Source organism: Diadema antillarum, unplaced genomic scaffold (assembly GCF_040938485.1).
Source record: "Diadema antillarum isolate AM-2024a unplaced genomic scaffold, OU_Dant_1.0 seq00000657_RagTag, whole genome shotgun sequence".
NCBI lineage: Eukaryota > Metazoa > Echinodermata > Echinoidea > Diadematoida > Diadematidae > Diadema > Diadema antillarum.
Window position 1 is genome coordinate 481,563 of NW_027271569.1, and position 16,351 is coordinate 497,913.

The 16,351-nt window shown below is 38.4% G+C and overlaps 1 protein-coding gene across 1 annotated transcript; it reads left to right on the top strand.

Annotated features, from left to right (window-relative positions):
* Positions 1-469: 469 nt before the first annotated feature.
* Positions 470-15,308, top strand: LOC139736586 (large ribosomal subunit protein mL48-like). Its single transcript, XM_071647333.1, has 6 exons — positions 470-573; positions 5,877-5,952; positions 7,980-8,146; positions 8,731-8,842; positions 12,151-12,240; positions 15,246-15,308. The coding sequence occupies exons 1-6, from the start codon at positions 470-472 to the stop codon at positions 15,306-15,308; spliced, it is 612 nt and encodes a 203-aa protein (XP_071503434.1).
* Positions 15,309-16,351: the final 1,043 nt, after the last annotated feature.

Consider the following 16,351-nt stretch of genomic DNA (forward strand, 5'->3'; position numbering starts at 1 on the left):
TAAAACATAATACAAGCATAAATACTGCATTTATGAATTGAACTGTGAAGTTGTATGGGCTGTTTAAGTGCAAACTCAAGTAAAAATACAATATTACAAAGCAGTACCAGAAGGCGATGGTCAACCCTGCGGTGTCATCTCTTCAAACAGTGAAAAAGACAATGAAATTATAGACAGAAAAATCTGTCTGTCTGGAGGAGTTTTATATGACTTTTACTCTCCTCCGTACTGAGGGGATTCTGTGAAGCCAGACGCAGTCTCTGTGGAACATATCCCTGATGACAAGATACAGATCGACGTTCTGGTCAAATAAAATGAAAGACATACGTACATGTTTTGAATACTGTCAAGTGTTGTAATAACTGTAAATTCTGTCACAGCATATTATTGGGTATGCAATCTGTGATTGATGGGCTATACACATCGGGGGGTTACCAGCCAGACATCTATTGACAACTTATTTGCCTGCATGGCGGTTGTGGGGACGCGCCACGGGGATGTCTCCAGCAGTCGCAAGGACTTCTCCAAGACATCCTCTCAAACTCAGTTGGAGAGACATCTCCACCGACTCTGGTAGGTCATGAGTCTCTGCAAAGTCATGGATACGTCTCAGAGATGTCATAGACAAAATTAGTTTCCAAGATCAGCTCGAGACTGAAAAAGTCTCCCCCAAAAATGGGCAAGACTTCCTTTTGAGACAGCCACAAAAAATTAACATGTTCAATTCTCCTGTGACTCCCCATGGATATAGACCAAGCTAGTCTCCAGGAAACATCTCGCAGACTAACTATGACCAGCAGCCCCATACGTATAAAATGCGTATGGGGCTGCTGGTCGTAGTTACTCGCAGACGTACATGTGATGTATGTAATGGGCAACCATTGAGACGTGACTCTGAGTCATCACCAGCAGGTCGCTACCTCGTATAGCTCGTAGTCCCACTCACTCAATCCAGTCTATACTCGTCTCCAACTCCAATGACCAAGCCACCTTGTCTCCAAAAATATACAAATATTACAATAATATAGTTTATAGTGCACTACCCTCTGGCTCTGCATACATATACTTCACTTATCTTTATGTCTGAGTGAAAGTTGCCAACTTGAACAAGCCATTTGATGTCCCTAACTTAGACTCAGACCTATTTCATGATTAAGCGAGAAGTACCCGTACTCTAATATCATTATCAATGTATTTATGCTGTATAGAATCTAGATTGTTACGTACATAGACTATAAATCCGGGATAGATTGTATAACACCCAACAAGTAGACACCGCAATTAAAGGTGTGGGACAATCAATGCACACAGCCATCCATTAAATTGGACCATTCGATCGAAGTAGGCTGTGTCAGAATGAAATTCAATCAAAGGTGAAATATTAAAGAATAGATAGGGTCTAACGCGTTAGGCCTATACTATAGCGCCTACACGAAGAATAGCAATCTTACGCTGACTTTTTGTTGTTGAACGATTTGAGTGTAGGTTCTTGAACTTTAACTTAATTTAAGACAACCAACGGAACATCGGAACATCACCATGTGCATGTTGTTGACATGACAGTGCAAACAAGACCTCGAACTTGATCTTGGACCGTGTGGACGTCCGTGGCCGTAGTAGCTTCTAGCTGGCCGTCCGTCCGTGTACAAACCCCAATAAATGTCATTTCCTGACTGGCTTACCTCGTAAACAATGTAAAACATCCGGCTTCGTACTCCATGCAACGTACTCGCACGGCGCGGCTTCGGCTGGCTTGTGTGCGACGCAGCGAAGCGACGTGGTGGCCAACTTACGTATGAACTGAGGGCAAGATTGCGTTTCGTGTCAACAGGGACCCAAACTGAACTGTAATGATGCTAAGAAAAGTTGTGTCCTCTATTCACCGTCTCGGACTGCCAAGACTGCAAAGGGGGCAGGGGTAAGTTTTTGCCAATAGTGTTTTGGAGCTGCTTCATAGATGACAATGAGACTGTTGAACCTCCAACCACATTTTGCTCATGGGTCAGTCCCATACATGCATATTCATGTAGCCCGTAAGTCAAGGTCACAGTACACTACAGTCTACACGGACGACTACGGATGTCATTGATGTGGACGCCCTACTCCAAGTCCAAGATCAAGTTCGAGGTCTTGTCTTTAACAGCTTCATCTCATGTGACTTTAGATTACACACTAATAAAGTCACCAGTCACCAACGCTTACTCTTTTCCATTTATACTGTCTTTAGAGGGTTAATCATGATAATGTTAATGGAAGGCCTTAAAGGACAAGTCCACCTCCATAGACATGTGGATTGAGTGAATGCTGTAATATAGTAGAACACATCAGTATTACTTAATAGTTTGAGGAAAATTGGACAATCCGTTTAAAAGTTATGAATTTTTGAAATTTCTGCTTTAATAGTCACTGCTGGATGAGAAGACTACTACAGCTTGTGATGTCACATGAGTACAACGATATAAAGAAAATATAAGGACAATTCAAGATATTTTCACTTTTCTCGCATGATAAAAGAAGACTTGACTTCTCTCTTTCAGAAGGCAAGGGGAATAATATTACCCTTAACATACGTCAATGACGAGTCGAGGAAGTGTGCACTTTTTTCAAAAAGTAAAATTTTGTGAAATTCTCTTTAGGCCAAGTAAAAAAAGAAACCAGTTTCTCGTCCTCGCGCGCATCGATTTTGGCCGCCGCATCGATTTTTTTACTATTTGCTATTTTCAAAATGGCGCTGAAAATACCAAGAAATTCATAATTCTCGTCCCAGTCCGCTCCCCGCCCGCATCGATTTTCAGTTGCCGCATCGACTTTTTTGATATTTACTATTTTTTCGGCCGCCGAAAAAAAATCGACAATTCACCTACCAATCGTGATGTCTCATTTTACGCCTTGCGTCCTCTACTTAGCTGTATAGTACAGCTGTAGCTTCTGTAGTGCGTATGTAATAACGCATGCATTTCACACTGCGAGCTCGGCAAGAAGGAATGACCCACAAAGCAGTCGAACTGTAGTTGGATGGGCGCGGGCGGGCCGGCCTGGGCTAGCTGTGATGTACAGCGCACTCGGTACGTCGTGAACGCGAGCGCGGCTACATTTTTGCGATCAATCGTTGTCAATATTCCACGCATATTTCGCGCATTGTTCGTATTTTTCCCCGTTTATATTTCAAGCGGATGAATTGTACTGTACAAATGCTTGTGAGGATTGTATGAGTTTGTATACATTTTCATGTTATTGTGACTATGTGCATGTGTGTGCAGTGTCGGAAGGTACGGTGCCGGTGCAATGGCCGTGCCGCACCGTATTGGCAAAGTGTGCGTGTCTGTAGCTAGCTAGCTGGATCTGTAGCTGTCCAGGGTCGGTCACAGGTACCATCCCCTGGTCTGTCAGCTGTCTGCACGCATGTATGAACACATTCGAATGTGTAGAGCCCGTACACTCTGCTCTGTAACATTGCATCTGACGGCAATGTATTATTCTATTTTGAAGAGAAAATGAATGCACTTTTCCAGCAAATGTAGAATTATCAAATGGGTGTATCTACAAAATAAATAACTTTTCCACGGATTCTGGTTTGTCTCGTATTTCTGCGGGATACTTTTCTTTACGATGTAAATTCACGGACACGACCGTGAGTCGTATCAACCCATTCTGTAGTGTGGTATACAATCATTCGTCATCCAAATGATGAGTGATTATCAAATGTCTTTTTAGAACATGAAGAAACATCTTTAAATTTTTAATGCTATAATGCCATATCAGTATCATTTTGACATCCATCTGCAATTGTACAAGCTAGTTTCCAGTTGAATGTGCTACAATTGTACTGTGAAGAAATGCAGATACATACCAGCTGTATGGACACAAAAAGTCACAAACACCATTGATGAATAAAGCAGTGTTTTGAATATCATGGAATTAAATTTCAGTCGTACATTCTTCGTTGAAAGACATGTTTTATACCTGTTTCATTTAATAGCACAATACATCAGAATTGCAAGTACACTGGTATCAGAAATGCCATTACAACGCTAAATACCAGTATTAAGATGGTCATTTTCCCTTGACATCTGTAGTGGAAAGAAAAAGCAAATGTATTTCTGCATGCATGAAGTTTCATTTCAAGTATGGTACATAATCTATTTGTTTGAAAATGCACAGAGTGCAGGCAAGACATACACTTGGGACCTGGTCTCTCATAACACAGCTACCAGAGTGATATTTCATTTCATAAATTTGATATAGAAAATATAAAACCCTCTCTCGTTACCTTTCTCAGAATTACCGGACGAGAAACACATATTACTTTCATTTTTACAATCCCTGAAAAAATAGTAAGATAGCAAATAGTAAGGACCTCCCTCATCGCCTTGCTCAAAAAACCCGGACGAGAAACTACTATCTTTTTTTACTTGGCCTTATATTTTCCTTATATTGTTGTACGCATGTGACATCATACACTCTAGTAATCTTCTCATCCAGCAGTGACTGTGCAGATACTTTAAAAATTGATAACTTTTGAACGGATTGTCCGATTTTCCCCAAACTTTCACTCATGTGTTCCAATAACATTGCTGCATTCATTCAATCCACATTTATGTGAAGGTGAACTTGTCCTTTAATGGAAACTGTCTAGCCTAGTCAAAAATGCAAGATATAAATGCCAAGACTCTGAGTCTGACAGAGTTTGCAAGTAGACAACAAGACAACTAACGTACACGTTTATTGATCTTTTAGTTTTAGTATGAGGAATATGAAGAGGTATCGGCAATTCATTAAGTGTGATTTTCTTGGCAGTGCTGCTGCCTGACTTGTTGCCAGATATCTAGTTTCAGACATTATAGAACTGCATATATTTATACAAGAAAACAGAAGTTCTGCAGGAAGATAAATAATGCCCGAAAATAACTTGCCTTATGTAATTTAGACATTGAATTAAATTTTTTTTTAAATCCGCCCTTTCGTTATTTTGCAAAATTTTAGACCCACTGATGATTGGTCCCAATTTACGTCATTCACTGATTGGCATAGTTTGCATGCCCAAGGCCCAATGGCAATGCTACTTGCCTGGATGATGAGTAAAAGCTTGAGCACAGTTGCTCTTAGTCTGACCAGGCACGCCGGTAAAACTTACTGCCGTGGACCAGTGCTGTGAGGAAATTTGCAAAAATCTCGTCTGAGAAACTGTTTGTGTGCAAAATTTTAATTATGTTCCTGACTGCAGTAGAAAATAAAAGAAAATAGTCGGTTTACACAGCTTGATAAAAGACCTCAAATTTCATGAAAATCAAATTTTGAGACTGCCTCTGCTGCCGATTGTGGGATAAATATGTAATTTCACAAAATTTAGTGAAAAAGGTAGCATAAATTGGCTCAGCAACGATGAAAACTGATCAAATTTAATGATTTCTTTCCTGCTTACAGAACCACTGCTAGCTATGGTAAGGTCAGGCACATACAGTGTATCTCTATTTCAGAAAAATCCCCTTTCAGAGTGATGCTACCGAATTACATTTTTGAAAAATGGATGTCAGTTTACCCTTGTCATAGCTTGCTGTGCAATACTGAACCGAATTTCTGTCAAGCCATGCGTGCAAAATAATGGGCATGTGCTTGAGCACCAGATATACGATAGCGCCACGCTGGCAGTGACTATTCAAGTCAAACATATACCAATCAATTATATTGCATGGCCATCAAAAGTAGCTCACTCCTTTGGCCCATTGAAAAGTTAACAAGGAAGAGAGGGTATAACAAATAAAACCCATGTATTTACACAAGGAATATCAGTCTCCACTAAAAAATTCATCTAGGTGATGGTATATTATCCTTTACAACTTGATCAATTGTGTTCATACATTTTTCATTTCATACAGTGCTGGTAGGAGTTGCATGACCCCTGTGATGGTACTGCAAGTTCGTCACTATGACTTTGACTCTGAATATGAGCAGGTACAGTATATGCTACAGCAGCGCTACAGTATGCTATCATCAGTGGTAAATCACCATGGGATAGGGGTATTAGTCTCATCCATGGATTTTTCATAATTGAATTAAATTGAATTGAATTTACTTTCCACTTCCACATTGAAAGAGGCAACTTGCATACAATAAACATGATACATAACATTGACATACAATTAAAGATACAAATTACATTAATGTTTTAAAAAAATCAAAAGACTAACACCATGATTTTTATCATTGTTATTAATATTGTTATTCTTTTCTCCCTTTTCTTTTTTTCACCCCTTTTTTTGTTTAACAGAGAATGTGTTTGTGCACAATATATTCAATGGACATATTTCCACCATTGAAAAATTAGGAGAAAAGACAATAGATTAGTACTGGTAAAAGTTTTTATCAAATTTGAGAATTTCTAGAATTATTACATATTGTGTTTCATCTCCTTTGCTCTAGTGACATAAACTATACCACACAGTTGTGTAACATTTCCTTCAAAAAAGGCTAATTCCATTTGTCCAACTGTTACACATTATTCAAGTTTTTAGTTCTAAGTAAAAGGATGTTATGTTCATGCAACCATTGGTTTGTGCACATGTACTTGTATGAATAGACTCATATTTTGGGTCAATGATTTAGCAAGGTCTGCAACATTTTCACCCTGTAAATCATTGTTATATTTCATTACTTCAAGACTCTAACAGAGCTGCCAAGTCTCCCTGATTGTGCAGGAGTCTCCCTGAAAATGTCAAAATCTGTTCATATCTAAATAAGAGAATATTAACATCTCCCTGACTTGTAAATTATTTTTGCTCATCAAAATGCATGTAACACACAGATATCTCCCTGATTGCTGTGTGGAATCTCCCTGATTTGGATGTGGGAATGTTGGCAGACCTCCTCTAAAGATTTGTCATGAAATGTCTTATCTTTGTTGATTTTATGTCAAACAGGGAAATTTGATAAAGATTTGTGCAATCTCCTTGGAGACTTGTAAAGTGATAGCATCTTCACCTCTATCTATTGAGTACATTTTTAAGACCATTCTCACTGATTTGTGAAAACATGCAAAACTTGTGAACTCCTTAACCCGTTGAGGACGAGTCCCGAGTATACTCGGGCAAGTGTCTATGGGAAGTGTGTTCTGTGGCAAAATCAGTCTGTCCTCAATGGGTTAACTTTCTTTTTTTCTTCAATTTAGATTAAAACCCCTTTGTCATTCTGTTTATGTCATTTTACTCTCTTGAGTAAAATTATTTTTATTAAAAACATAGTGTTTTATGTTTAAACAGATTTTTTTACAAGAAATGCTGTGATTCATGACCCTTTGCAAATCACATCAAGAATACTGTGTACATTCCCGTACATTGCTCATGAGGAAGGAACATCAGGCAAACACATTCAGATTTTAGTTATTTGCTCTTTCAGCCGATGTTACATGTCCAAAATTTGCACACAACCTGCGAAGAAAACACTTTCCTTAGCAACAGGAAAATTTGTCAAACACTGTTCTAAAGTTTTCAAAACTGGCAGCGACTAAGCCTTTCAAATCGGAGCAGATTTAGGATTTCACAAAAGAATCACAAATATACAAAGTAGACAGACTCATGGCAGATTACTCTGGTCAGCCAATTATTCATATATATTTTAACTCATTACAGCACTCCCCTGTCTGAAATCAGTTATCCTCAAGCAGTAATTCATATGTGACCCGCCACAACAAAAGGATCCTAAAGTTGGTCTCGTAACATCACCAATATCTCCGCAACCGAGTACTTTTATGAGTCGTGTTATAAACGAAATTAAAGCAGAAAAGTAAGGGAATGATGTCATGTTATTTTCAAAAAAATCGTCCTCCCCTGACTTTCGGATCCTTTTGTTGTAACGGGTCACATATTCATTTTACTGCCATTCTGTGTAGCAGGAATATGACTGGCATCCTATGTTTGTGTATGGGGGTATTTATATACTATTTTTGTTTTTCACTGAATGTTGATTACTCTTTGTTTCATCAGCTAAAAACCCAGCAGGTGTCAGATCAAGTGATACCTCCTGCCAAGGATTCCACAGTGTACGAGATCTTGAACTTCCAGGTTATGGGTCATGACTGCACACTGGTGGAACACTTCGCACAGTACGCTCACAACCTTGCCAAGAACATGGACCTCACCGTTTTTGATAGGTAGGATGAATGTACTGTGCCCATGTCACATTAGAATAGTTTGTGCAGAATGAGATTCCAAAGGACAACAACAGCAACAAAATATGTAGGCATCAGCACCGACACTATTTGCCGATGTCAGCAAGATGTTCGCTGCAGTAGATTTACATTATTCCACACAAACATACGCATGTGTGTATGTAGTGTGCCTCCATTTTCTATGAGCTTTTGCTGTCCATGCATAAGAGAATGTACACTGGTCAATGTGATATTCTGCTTTGCATGAAATGCAGCATTTCAATCAGCATGGTGCAATTCATGTGATTTATGTTTTTTTTTCTCTCTCTCTTTCTATCTGTCTCTGTACGTAACAATATACTAATATCATGTGAAGCAGTACTCTTTCCAGAAAATGAATATTACAGTCTGGTTTTATTAAAGCCATTAATTTCACCTAATTTCTTATTGATGATTTATTGTGAACTACACTCTTGCTTCTCTGTAGTGATCTAAATTTATTTCTCATGTTATCTGTCAATGCATTCCACACTTGAGTTTTTGAAATGGTTTAATGATTTCACTTGTCTTCTTTCATCCCCTGTTAGTTATGCAATGCCAACCAAGGAAACACTCATTCACACCATACAAATGCCTGGCACTCCGGAGAAGTCAAAGGTCAAGGATTTCACCCTGGCAACACATGAAAGAGTTCTGCAGGTGAGAACATCATTGTAATAGATACATTGATCCCATGGATCAGATGAGTAATTGGCAGAATGTTAGCCCCTCTGTGCCAAGGCATAGGAGAGCCTTTTTTTATGGTCCTACTTCACAACTGAGTTGCTTTCTTTTCATTTACTTCAGTGTTAAAATAAGAAAAAACAAGTAAAAAAAAAAAAGGCTGTGATAGAGCTAACTGAGAGTAAAGCTTGCTGCACACTATGCGATCAGACAGGTCGTACGACCTTAAAGGACAAGTTCACCTTCATAAACATAGGGATTGAGAGAATGCAGCGATATTAGTAGAACACATCAGTGAAAGTTTGAGGAAAATTGGACAATCGATGCAAAAGTTATGAATTTTTAAAATTTGTGTGTTGGAACCGCTGGATGAGGAGACTACTACAGCTTGTGGTTTTATATGCGTACAACAGTATAAAGAAAATGTAAAGAAAATTCAACACATTTTCACTTTTTTTCGCATAAAAAAAGAACACTTGACTTGCCTCTTTCTAAAGGCAGGGGGAATGATATTACCCATAACATATATTGGTAACGAGTCAAGGGAATGTGTACTTTTTTCAAAAGATGAAATTTTGTGAAATTCTCTCTATATTTTCCTTATATTGTTGTACGCATGTGACATCTGAGTTATTCATACACTGCAGTAGTCTTCTCATCCAGTGGTTACTGCACAAAAACTTCAAAAATTCATAACTTTTGAATGGATTGTCCGATTTTCCTCAAACTTTCAATGATGTGTTCTACTAATATTGCCACATTCTCTCAATCCTTATGTTTATGAAGGTGAACTTGTCCTTTAAGACCAGACGTTTGATGTCACCAGTCTTGCCAGTTTCGAATTGTGCAACTGGGTCTTAGTGCCAGTTGTAGAGATTCGACATGTCAAATTTTCACAACCTGTCGTGGGCTTTCAGCCAATCACAATGTAGTATTATGCAAAGAGTACAGAAGCGCACGCAATGCGCACTGCGTGTGCTTCTGTACTCATTGGTAAAATGTACTGGAGCCAGAACAGTTGTAAGTCTAGTTGTGTAGTCTGATCGTATAGTGTGCGGTGTCGAGTCGTGCAACCAGTCTGATCGTATAGAGTGTGGCGGGCTTAAGTCTGATGACATGTTTAGAGTGGCTCCTTACTAATCAAGCTGATTACAGTGTTATACCTAATGCCTGTAATTACAAAATACAAAGAGACGAGTGAATACATAAATGAATTCTGTTGAGAGGACAGATTATTAGAAAATAGTAGTGAGCAAAGAACAAAGAGTAACAAATACTTGTAGAAATGAGAGCACTCATAAGAGTGGCTTTGTGCTGAAATACTTATATGTTTAACAAAAGACATTGGAATGCACCTTCTCCTCGACTGAGCATAACTTGCATGTTCCCTCGCCATGTCTTTTGTTGGTCACATTAACCCATTGAGGACGGTTTGATTTTGCTACAACATGCATTTCCCATAGATGCTTGCCCAAGTATACTTGGGACTCGTCCTCAATGGGTTAGTATCACAGAAACATGCAAGTTATGCCGAGTCGAGGGGAAGGTGCATTCCAATGTCTTGTTAAACATATCAGTACTTTAGCAATGATTGACAGATGAGGTCACAACAGGAATATTGGTTTGGAGGGATTTTTTGTGGGCGTATCCAAGTAATCTGGAGAAAAATAGAAGAGAAACTAATGAAAAATATATGGAATGTTTGTAGATATTTGTTTCACCGCAAAAGTGATGTTGAGGGTATCATAAATCAACACAAATCAACATGCATTTGTATTTCAGGGAACCTTTAAAGACTATACTTTTGTAAGGGATTGAAAGAAAACTGGAGGGAAACTCACTTGAAATGTGATTTTAGAGGACCTAGTATCTTAGTCTAATGAAAAGTAGGCACTCCTGAGATTAAAGAGTATATTTTTGTCCGCGCCGAACGAGTTCGAGCAGGGGACTATGAAATGGGCTCCGTACGTGCGTGTGTCCGTGTGTGTGTATGTGTGTGCGTCCGTGTGTGATCAAAATGTTCAATTTGCTACTTCTCTGTCATTTATGAGCCAATTTTGATTCTGTTTGCTTTATATGATAGCACTACATGGGAGCTTTGAAACTTCTACACAGAATTTCAGTTGTGACCTTTGACCTTGACCTTTGACCTATATTGTACATTTTGCTACAAAATGCTACTCCTTTGCCATTTCTAACCCTATTTCGATTCCGTTTGCTTTATGTGATGGCACTTGGTGAGGGCTTCAAAACTTATACACAGAATATTGACCTTTGACTTCTTTGACCTTTGACCTTGATTTTTTACCTATATTGTACAATTTGCTACAAAATGCTACTCCTTCGCCATTTCTAACCCGATTTCGATTCCGTTTGCTTTATGTGATGGCACTAGGTGAGGGCTTCAAATCTTGTATACAGAATTTTGACCTTTGACTTCTTTGACATTTGACCTCGATTTTTGACCTACAGGTATTGTACATTTTGCTACAAAATGCTACTCCTTCGCCATTTCTAACCCGATTTCGATTCCGTTTGCTTTATGTGATGGCGCTAGGTGAGGGCTTCAAAACTTTTACACAGAATTTTGACCTTTGACTTCTTTGACCTTTGACCTTGATTTTAGACCTATATTGTACATTGGCTACAAAATGCTACTCCTTCGCCATTTCTAACCCGATTTTGATTCCGTTTGCTTTATGTGATGGCACTAGGTGAGGGCTTCAAAACTTCTACACAGAATTTTGACCTTTGACTTCTTTGACCTTTGACCTTGATTTTTGACCTATATTGTACATTTTGATGCAAAATTGCAACTTCCGGCGGGGACATATATTACGCACCACGTAATTTCTACTTTTCCTTGTTTTCACATGAGCTTGGTAGGGATATGAGGCTCAATGGATATGACTCTAGAGTCAAAAAAGCTTGAGGTTCCCAGATGTATTTTATTGGCAGAAGCAATAGTTCCCCAAGGTAATTCATTCAGTCCTTGCAAGACCTTTCAGAGAGGACTGAAGGTCATCAGACCAATTGTTGCTTGTTTCTAAATGTTTGTTTCTATTAAGCATTTGTTTCCTCAAGATTCTGGTACACTTATTTAAATCAAATATTCCAATCCCTTTGCTGGAATGGATGGGAATACAGATAGTTGTGCAAGCCTAATCCTGAAAGTTTTGATCTCCCCCACCAGTACTCAAACTTAGGATGATATCAGTGAATCATAATTTGAAATGACCAAGCATTCTCATGCTTCAATCCTCTACTTCATGGTCTCCACACAGATTCAAGACCTACCAAGCACCACTGCACCCCTGTTTACCGAGTTGTTGCAGCTGAATCTGCCAGAGGGTCTTCAGATGAAAGTTCAGAAGGTGAGTGCTATCAAAGATAAAGCCATACATTAATCGCATGTGATGTTACATCCTGCGCAGATATGTGGAATCCGTCCCTTCATGCCTCTTAATGAGAAAATTATTTTAGTGAGCGCTGGTTATTACCCCATTATCTGAAATTGAGCCAACTGTGCATTGAAAAGAAAATAATTTTTGTGGACATTAAGTGATTGATTAAGAGCCAATTAGTTCCTTTGCAATCTCTTACAAATGACGAGAGATTGAAGACTGTTACAGCACAATTTGAAAATAATGTCTCTTTGGCCATCAAAAACAACTGTATTGGTCACCTGACTTTGTCTCTAGTGTAGTACTTGGCATATGTGCCATGGTATTGTATGGTAAGTGACCCAAGCTATGTTTTTGAATTTGAGTAAGTTTTGATTTTGATTGATGTGTTGACTTAGATGTATCTCAGACATTGCCAGAGAGACAGTATAGACTTTGTTTGGAATTGTGATTTGTTTTGTTTTTCAAAAATGAGAAAGAAGTGGTATTGAGTATACAGAATGAATAATTCTAGTTATATTCATTTGAGCACAGGTCTAAGCTTGATCACATTCCTGTTCTAAAGCTACTTCTAGGATAATGTAACATGGGAAAAAGATACAGACTGGCAGCCTCCAGAAAAGTTATTGGCTTTAATATATTTGGAGAAATTCTTCTAGAATATGTACCCTTTATGGATTTGAAAAATGTTTTTCTTTAGATTTTGCAAAAATGAAAAAAAAAATGTCTTTGAAAGGACCTCAGAAGTAAGTTTGAGCTCAACCTCCCCTCCCCCCCAAAAAATAAGAAACAAAACAAAACAAATGAAATAACAGGCCAAGATTCAAGTAGAAGTTGTGTGACATTGATAACAAACATGAGACCTTTTGATCTCTCATGGATTTATTTTGTTTGTTTTATTTTTGTAATACAGTGCACTCCCGTTACAATGAACACGGTTATAATGAAATTTCGTTATAACGAAGTTAAACTTCCGGTCCCAAAATTATCGCCATTAAAGTCTATGGTACAAAATTCGCTTATAACGAACACGGTTATAACGAAATTTTTGTTATAATGAAGTCTTTTCTGAGCGCCACTGACAAAGAAAAACAAAAGAAATGTGCTCCGTTATAACGAAATGAGGATTGCTTTCGAAAATATGTAGCGGAACAAGCATTTATAGCGTCTCTGCATGGGCGAACGCGTCACATCACTGTGTGTTCGCTTGGTGTGTCACGCACAGTTTCCGAGGGGAACTTAATTGCGCTATTGTAATACAATACTCAGTAATCTGAAATTGAATAACTATTTGTTTTATTGTTCACATAGTTTTCCAGTGTATGACGAGTATTCAACAAATAGAATATGATATATGCGTGGCTTCCTTGTTTTCGTTATGTATTGTATTTGTTCGGTTATAACGAAATTTCGTTAGAACGAAAGAAAACTGCCAGTCCCAAGCATTTCGTTATAATGGGAGTGCACTGTATATGTATGTGTATGTGCATGAGAATTTTACAGACTGGCAGACTTACTCATGTGCAATAGCTCCACCTTGTGTCGTCAAGCATCCCCTTGTCATGTCTGTTGAACGCACCTCCATTTTTTTCTCCCCAGTAGGGCCACTGTAAAAAGCTCTTCTGTGTTTATGCCACACTTGCTGTGAAATGGCTTTCAATGTTGTTTTTGTTTTTTGTCCATTTGTGCCCTTAGGAGTATTATTTTATGTCACAACACTGTCGACAGAAACTAGGGTTATTACCCTCAGATATGAAAGTGCTATGTAGTTATACAGTGTTGAGCCTCTAGTAGGAGATACGTAGTAATGAAATAAAAGGTGACTTATCTATGTCATATGCTACTTTCACATTTCACCCTCATCCTTACAGTGTAAAATGCATTTGTGCAATAAATTCACCAGTCTTTACAAGGACAGGATATGATTAGGCCGCTTACCTTTTTCATCTTGGGGTATATCTGGGAGTGACCAGTAAACTGAGTTGAAAGGTTTCATTTTAAAATGGTATTCTTTTGCAATAACTGTAGATAATCCTTGACAGAAGTTGCAAAAATTCTTGTTCTAATTATAAAACATGTCAGGGCAAATCAATGGTAGATTGTGATGAAGGTTATTTTCAGATGTTGAGATGAGATTCTTGATGAAGTCTGGAATGTCCTGGTGTATGTCATAACTTCATTATTTAAATCAAGTCAAAATATTTTATGTGGTGTTCAGAGTGATTGGCTAATCAATATTTCTTTTTTTTATTCTATGACTTTCTGTTGAGAAATAGGATCTCTCAAATATAATTTTTATGTTACATTTGTGTGATGAATTTTACCCAATCTACTTGACTGTCATAGATCTGTGGTACAGTGTCATATATTATTAAGTAGAGAAGAGGTGAAATCTATAAACTGTCAATTCTCCCAAGTGATGATGGATGCCCCTCTTTTTAAATTGTTGTTCTATATATTTTTTTTGTATGGTTGTATATTTGGAGACTGTTATGATGATTTTTATGCCTGAGTGCATGACAAATGACTTGGATCTTTTTAAACTTGGCCAAATTGTAGCTGACTGCATAGAAGCCTACCCTGCTCAATATGAAATCTGTACTAAAAGTTTCACACTTTTTTTTTTGGAGCCACATATGATCAACTGGCAAAGAAATCAACTTTAGTGCCGTATAATGTAATTTCCTCATCCGTGATAAAAGTATCCTCCTTCTGACATTTCATGAAATGCTCACCCTGAATTAAACACAGGGTACAGGGTTTCAATTTCCCCTCACAAATCAGCTACACATGTGAAGTAGTGCAAAATGACAGAATATGATAATATTGTTATGGCTTTTTATGGCCCATCTGTTTGAAGATAATTATCGTATATATTATATTTCTTTATGAGATTTTTGTATGTGTGTGTGTGTGTGTCTTCCATAGCAGCATGTCATATGTTTTAGTGATTTTTTTTGTTGTTGTTGATGCAGCACACGCAAGAGCACTACAAGGAGCGTTTCATCAAAAAGGAAATTCCAGAATCTTTGCTGTGAGGACGTGGTGTGCATCACTAAATCTTAAGAGACTGTAAGTCACCACACCACCCATGATACGTGCACTGAAGGAGGCTGCGCTTGTGACTCAGCCGGTCAAGCCTTTGGAGATGGTGTCTGTATCGCAGCGGGTCGTCAGGCACCCAACGGAGTGTTGCCCGTCCAACATCTGTCGCTCGCATCTGCAAGGTCTTCAGGAGACAGATGTTGTTCTTCGGGAGCCTGCTTACTCCATTATGCTCAGAATTTCGCAGAAGAAGGGGGAGTTTCCTTTTTCATTTGATTTTTTTGTCAGTGCCCTGATTCGTATCAATATTCTTCTTGTTAGACAGCGGCAAGCGCGAGCACCATCGTGAGAACACGTTTCACGCCCAGTGGAGCTCGCCAATGCCACGTCACATGACACTCGATACGAGGGAGATGGTTTCGTATCAAATTACTGATCAAGCCATTGATGCTGAGCGTAGTGGTACAGATCCCCCCGATGAAGCTTCTTTTGTGCTGTATTCAAGTTTCCTGAGAGGTGGCCCCGCATATAAATGTAGATTTTGAACAATAAAGAGGGCATGTGTACAATATACTGTAGTGCAACATGCTTTCAGTTAAGAAGTGCAGTGATCTTCAAAGCACTCCCTCCAAATCTTAGATATTCATGCATATTTTGAAATTGCTCATCTACGTTTGAAAAACAAAAACAAAATATTTTGGTGATTGAAAGACTTAGAATGTTGTTACACCACTGTCACCTGCAGATATGAGTAGAAGTCGGTTTTGTGTCAGACTGATCAAGTGTGAAATTATGATGCCTCCTGCTGCTTTCTGCAGAAATATAAGAAAAGAAGGACATTTTCTCTGTAGTCCAGTCCATAACGTTTTTATCAATATAATCATAACGATGGTTATTATCATCGCCTTCATCTGTTGTGGCTCACCATGACAACCAGATGATAAAATTGTCTTGATTGTGTTTGATGTTGTTTTGGCTTGTAGAGTACTTGGTGAAATGTTTTGTATGTCAGTGAGTGATGTGTCCTTGTGAAGTG